At 35.6% G+C, this 7,035-nt stretch overlaps 1 protein-coding gene and 1 long non-coding RNA gene across 4 annotated transcripts in view; one reads left to right on the forward strand and one right to left on the reverse strand.

Annotated features, from left to right (window-relative positions):
- The window catches only part of LOC133541057 (thyroid hormone receptor alpha), a 172,076-nt gene that overhangs the window by 32,050 nt on the left and 132,991 nt on the right, over window positions 1-7,035 (reverse strand). For all 3 annotated transcript variants that reach the window (XM_061884132.1, XM_061884133.1, XM_061884134.1), the window contains one exon: window positions 2,519-2,640. In XM_061884132.1, coding sequence (XP_061740116.1) covers window positions 2,519-2,640 — 122 coding nt within the window. The remainder of the gene's footprint in view (window positions 1-2,518; window positions 2,641-7,035) is intronic.
- The window catches only part of LOC133541061 (uncharacterized), a 50,646-nt gene that overhangs the window by 17,331 nt on the left and 26,280 nt on the right, over window positions 1-7,035 (forward strand). The window lies entirely within an intron of this gene.

Genomic DNA, 7,035 nt, shown 5'->3' on the forward strand with positions numbered 1-7,035 from the left:
CCAACTGCGCTCATTGTCTCGGCCAACAAAAGTCTTCAATTAAGGTATAAGTTAAGTTAAATGTTCATTTATTTTTTTAAATTAATCATAGAGTTCACATTGTTTCCTCTGTGTAAAACTACAATTATTCTCTTTAAAATTTGTATTATGTCCTACATTTTGGGTGCCTGGAATAGATCCATTTGATTTACTTTAACGGAAACTGTGGTACCACGCTCATCATTTTAGCAAGAGTTAAAAAAAGAAGATACTTTTCAGTTTTGTTATAACAGCTCTGCAGCAAAATGGGATTCAAACATGAGTCACCATGTACTCATCCAAAATATATTATTCACACCAATTTGGGCTCATCTTCCTGTCAAACTCACAAAAAAGCCAAACTTGACCAGCAAGAAGGCGGTTTTTGCAAAGGTCACAGAGTAAAATAGGATGTATGGATTATAGCAAAAACAACAAAAATTACCTTTTGTTAGTCACTGTAAAAAAAAGAAAAAGTCTTATTTCTGCATTTCAAAGCAACTGACTTTCCATGTGAGTCGAGCAGGATTGGCTCTGAATAAATCAATATTAAAAACATAGTCATAATTCAAAAAATTATTATCCACGCTTATTTTAGTCTTTGAAACCAATTATACTTCCAGTTCTAAATCGGACTACTTGCCACTGAGTTGGTTGCTGGCAATGTGATAGATTTGATAACAAGGCTTTTATTATCACTTTCAAGCACAGGAAATTATATTTTAGCTAATAGAAGAAGAGTTTTTTAACAAGACTAACAAGTCAGTTAGATGTAATTGAATCAAATCAATGGTCCTTTTCAATGTTTTCAATGTTTTATTTTGCAATGAGATTACAATTCCATGCAGTCAGGATTCCAGTGATTGTGTAGCTCAGGGGTGTCAAACGTGTTTTCATTGAGGGCCACATGGCTTCCCTCAGAGGGCCGCTTGTAACAGTACAAATTGATGGATAACTTGCTTTGAAATCGTAAGTGAGGGCGACAAACTGATATTTAATTTTTTATTTTTATTTTTTATTTTTATACGGTATATAATAAGTAGGGGTGCTAAAAAGTATTTTTATCACATTCAAATCTCGTTTTTTTTTAGTAATTTAATTTTTGGACGAATTAATAAAAAAACAAACATTTTTTAGGCCATCTCTATGCTTACTTGGTGCATGCACGTGTCATACATCAGCAACCAAATTTTTGTTGTTGTTGTTATTTAACACTACTTGAAATGATACAATTAACAATATTGCTAAATGCTTTGACATTTTTTCTCATTAAAAATATATTTTTAATTCCTTAAATTTTATTTTGTAATTAATAGTACTGTATTTTCCGGATTATAAATTGATACTTCTCCCTCACGCTTTGCCCCCAGCGGATTTTAAAACGGTCCAGCTAATTTATGGATTTTTCTTCACTAATGGCTATATAATATTTTAGCAAATAAGTTTTTATATTACACAAACAAAGACATTGGAAAGGGATGTTATCGTTTTTGCTTTGGCGCCATCTTTTGAACACAATGCAGGTGCTGTGGGTTAAAAATGTACTTCCTCTTTTGTGCCAGAAGTATATTGGTCCATAGGGTTAAGGATTCTTTTTTCATCCCTCCAAGCAACGTTTTTATATTTTACAACACAACTAAAACTATTTATACTTATTAACCGTCCCATGTGTAATGTCAGTAGGAAGGTTTTCATACATATTTTCACGTTCTATTGTAATGTAATCAAGCTAGCGTTGTTAGCATAAGTGAATATGCTAACACGTTACAAGAATCTGTGTTAGTATTATTACATATATAGAGAGTTAGCTTCTCAACTCGTGGGTCCATGACGATGACTTCTGTTTTTTTTTATCAGACATTTTACTGCCGTATGACAGGCACCGTTTGGAAACAATTAAGGTATGTAAATAAACATTTACAAAATCTTGCAAACCGGTGAATAGCTGCGGCTTATCGTCCGGTGCAGCTAATATGTATAAAAATGTTCATTTCTTCTAAAATTTGGTGGGTGCGGCTTAAATACCGGTGCGTTATATAGCCTGGAAAATACAGTATTTATATTGTATTAATTTTTATTTTTTATTTGATTCATTAATAAGGTTGAATAATATACGCTTTATGTTGAAAAGTGATCCAACCTGTAAGTCTACATCAGTGTAAGCGCTTTTCAGCAACAAGAAGAACACGTTGGATCAGGACTTGATAAGGTAGTCGACATAAATGGGTTGTTGACATAGGCGGGTTCAACTGTAATATATTTTAGGTGGCGGTATCTCAGTTAATAATAACATGACATGCAGCTAGCATTCGGAGATATGCGTGTCTTCCTCCTGACTACTGTTGTTGTGCCCTTCAGCAATGCAGCCACAATCTCCTCCTGAGGATATTGTATAGCCGATCACATGTTATCATGCATATCATCGCCTCAAAAACAAATGACTTCTATCACTTGCTTTACCCTCTCGGCTCCTAGAACATGTTCTTGACGTATGCCGTACCTTGCAGCCCTCGCACGTGATGCAGCGGTAGTGGTAGCCGGTCGCCTTGTCGCCACACACCACGCACGGCTCGTCCTTTTCCAGGTAGCTGGGGATGTACCCTGGAACAGAGATGCTAAGAGCTATAGGAGAGAAGGAGGAGGTTAAAGAGGAAGACGGGATGGGATGGAGAGACAGGTGAATATCGTAACACCAGGTAGTGTAGCGTAGGACATGAAGGGGAAGGATGAATTGGGATTCAAATGGCTATGGACAAGTGGAGGGGCATCGTGTTAAAACAAAATGAAGCTACTTTGTCCCCCAGGGACTGTGAAATAGTATGTAAATCATATCTCAAAGATCATCTCATGATCTGGTTTAAAAACATGTAGTTATCGCGGATTTCATATTGGGCATTTTGCTAGGTGAAAACTGACAATTAAATGTTATATTCTTTTAAATATTTATGTTTAATAGTAAGGCTGCTAATCTTTGGGTGTCCCACGATTCAATATCGATTGTTGGAGTCGCGATTCGATAATATATCGATTTTTTCGATTCAACGCGATTCTCGATTCAAAAACAATATTTTTCCGATTCAAAACGATTCTATATTAATTTAATACATAGGATTTCAGCAGGATTTACCCCAGTCTGCTGACATGCTAGCAGAGTAGTAGATTTGTGTAAAAAAAGCTTTTAGAATTGTAAAGGACAATGTTTTATCAACTGATTGCAATAATGTAAATTTGTATTAACTATTAAACAAACCAAAAATAAGACTTATTTTATCTTTGTGAAAATATTGGACACAGTGTGTTGTCAAGCTTATGAGATGCGATGCAAGTGTAAGCCACTGTGACACTATTGTTCTTTTTTTAATTTATTTATAAATGTCTAATGATAATGTAAATGAGGGATTTTTAATCACTGATATGCAGAAATTATAACTAATATTGACACTGTTGTTGATAATATTCATTTTTGTTTCACTACTTTTGGTTTGTTCTGTGTCGTGTTTGTGTCTCCTCTCAATTGCTCTGTTTATTGCAGTTCTGAGTGTTGCTGGGTCAGGTTTGGTTTTGGAATTGGATTGCATTGTTATGGTATTGCTGTGTAGTGGTTTGTTGGATTGATAAAAAAAAAAATCGATAAAAAAAAAAAAATTAGAATAGATTCTGAATCGCACAACGTATTCGAATCGATTTGTCCCCACACCCCTATTTAATAGCATGGGCTAATCTTCAGTGAGTCCAGTTTTATTCCGATTGTAGAACCGGCCTGCCTGATCAGTTTCTCCAGTCTGGAGTTGTCCTTAGATGTACTGCCCCCCCAGCACACTACGACGTAGTACAGAACACTGGCAACCCCAGACTGGTAGTACATCCACAAGAGTTTTTTACATATGTAATATCAGCAAAAACTATACAAAAATTTTGAAGCGGTTGCTTTAGGACATAATTCACCACACCTGTTTAATTGACTTTCTCATCATTTTTCACTGTCATTGTTGGATTGTGCATATAACAATGTTGTCCTTGGTTAGCATTCATATTTGCAGTTAAGAGTGAGTAATTCGGCACGGCCCCTTTAAGTGACCGTCAGGGGATTTTCCCAAAGGTGGGGGTTTGTTGTGACCGCCATTTTGAGTCGCCGGATGTACGCAGTCATTCATTTTCGTCTTTGATGAATAAACTACGCACAGCTTTTTGTGTGTCAAAGATACTTCAAGTTGTCTTGCTTTCGCATTAAAAGAGCAACAATATTAAATTATATCAGCTTGCATTTAAAATCTCTAATACCAGCAGCGTGGTTACTAATATATAGCTCGACAGTCCGTGAACATCTAATTGTCCTCCAATAAGCACACAAGGTATTTTCTTGTATTTCCGCCAAGTCCTTTACAAAAGGTAAACATGGTAGGCTAAACTGTAAGCTACTAGGAAATAGCAGCTACTGTACACAGCAGCTAAGCACACAAGCTAAACATTGGGGATGGGTAACTTTCGCATTTGAACCGCTACGGAATCAATACGGGTAATACATTTTTGGTACTCAATAAATATTAATTGTTTAAAAATAAAATCTGATTTTCAAAGTAACATTTATATAACATGATTATGATAACTGTGTTGTCAAGTTGTGTCCATCTTAGTTGTAGTTTTCATTACCATGAATTGATTAACATTGATTAAACAAGTTGAAAAACTTATTCGGGTGTTACCATTTACTGGCCAATTGTACGGAATATGTACTGTACTGTGTAATGTACTAATACAAGTTTCAATCAATCAATCAAACCAGATTTGGAAGTGTTTGAATCGCCATGTGAAATCGCTAATGCTAATCAGTAGCATGTACAGTATAGGCCAAAAGTTTGGACACACCTTCTCATTCAATGCGTTTTTATTTTCATGGCTATTTACATAGTAGATTGTCACTGAAGACATCAAAACTATGAATGAACACGTGGAGTTACGTACTTGACAAAAAAGGTGAAATAACTGAAAGCATGTTTTACATTTTAGTTTCTTCAAAATAGCCACCCGTTGCTCTGATTACTGCTGTAAGTGAAAACCATTTCAGGTGACTACCTCTTAAAGCTCATCAAGAGAATGCCAAGAGTGTGCGAAGCAGTAATCACAGCAAAGGGTGGCTATTTTGAAGAAACCAGAATATAAAACATGTTTTCAGTTATTTCACCTGTTTTTGTAAGTACATAACACATGTGTTCATTCATAGATTTGATGCCTTCAGTGACAATCTACAATGTAAATAGTCGTGAAAAAAAAAAAAAAAGCATTGAATGAGAAAGTGTGTCCCAACTTTTACACTGTTATAGGATATAAATATAGGACTTTCGTCATTTTGGAAAAGTGGCGCTTCACTTAACGTTTGAGCATTTTCTATCAGGTGTGCTTGCTTTGTTGGCATGAAAAATTGTAACATTACCTAGAGACAATTTGACTGAGTCGATCTGTGCCTTTAAAAGTACAGAATTCAGTAGTACTCAGCCCTCCTAGACACATTTGTCCTTATTTAAACTATATTGCAGGCTAAAACATTAAATTTGTCAATGAAAACAAATATAAAATAAGTACTACTTACAGATGGTCTCCAAGCAGAAGCGTATTAGAAAGTATCCAGTAACAAATGTAAACGTATTATTCAATTTACTATGTCATGAGCCTAATTTAATGAATTATTGTGGACATTAGGTGTCACATAAAAAAATTACCACTGACTTCAATTTAAAGACAGTATTAGTCCAGTTAATAAATAGGTTAATGTTGTCCATGCCTGCCTTGTTCTCTTTTTAAGTACTTTAGGTTCATTAAGCCTTTTCTATCATTCCTCACTAGAAAGTAATACAAGTACAGAAGGTGAGGCCTCATTTCTGGGTGGATGTCGCCTGAAAGGGAGGGAGGGGTGGGGTTAATCATTTGGCCATGCAGTCTGCTGAAAATTATGGAATGCACCACTCTACATAGCAACTGACGAGGTGGTTAAAGTTGGAATTACCACAAAATACATTTTAAGATATTCAACACTGCTGCAATCTGTGTGGAAAGTGCACTCCCTAATTCCTCACGTTTCATGTGTATACCCTTCCTGCTGTATGTATGATTCATGCTGATATCGTATCGCATTGATACCGGTATCAACCAATAATCAAATCAGTATCATATCGGAAGTGAAAAAGTGATCACCCCCTGTTGTATTGAGTTCAATAGACATAATCACATCCTATTAGTGACTGAACCAACAGCGCCTCTGCTGGTTGCAAAGTTTTAAAGTCCACTCGACCTCAATTGCTTCAAGTTAATAAACCGAATCAAACTAATTAAAAAAAAAACATTGATTGATTCGTTGTTTTGGATTCACAACCTGAATTTGATTGACTGTTTTTTTTTTTTTTTACTGCATCTCTTTTGAGTTTTGAGTTTTTTTTATAGTACAGTTCTGTCTCGCTACATTGCACTTTGAGTTTGAGGATTTTTATTTTCTTAATTTACATATTCTATACATTTTTGGCCTACATTATTCATTTTTTAGCATTAAAGTGGCCAAATAAAGGAAAATGATCAATACTGCAATAGTTCTGAGCACGAGATGAGACCAAACCAATAAGAGCATGCTGTTCAGTATCGTGGCCACTGATTGGCTCTGCCTTAGACAGCATTACTATTTTAGATTCAATAAGTGTAAAGGATTTAACGAATGTGGGTGTTATTGCACGCCAGAGGGCTCTCATAATGTAAAAAAACATATGAAGAAGATGGTAAACAGGTTTTTTTTTTATGCTGTAGCAATGAAAAAAATCAAATTTATGAATATTCATACCTACGTAGTGAAAATCAATTTCCCACGGTCAGACCTGGAGCCAATTCACAGCAATAAACGAGGGTTTACTGTACACGCCTTGCACATTAAGGCATGTTATTAATATGCAGCCATGCTGTCAAGACAGGTGGAGAGGAACTCAGCAATACACATCTTGAGCTGGCTGACACAACATTAGCGGTTGTCAACATAAC

The sequence above is a fragment of the Nerophis ophidion genome, linkage group LG23 (genome assembly GCF_033978795.1).
Source record: "Nerophis ophidion isolate RoL-2023_Sa linkage group LG23, RoL_Noph_v1.0, whole genome shotgun sequence".
NCBI lineage: Eukaryota > Metazoa > Chordata > Actinopteri > Syngnathiformes > Syngnathidae > Nerophis > Nerophis ophidion.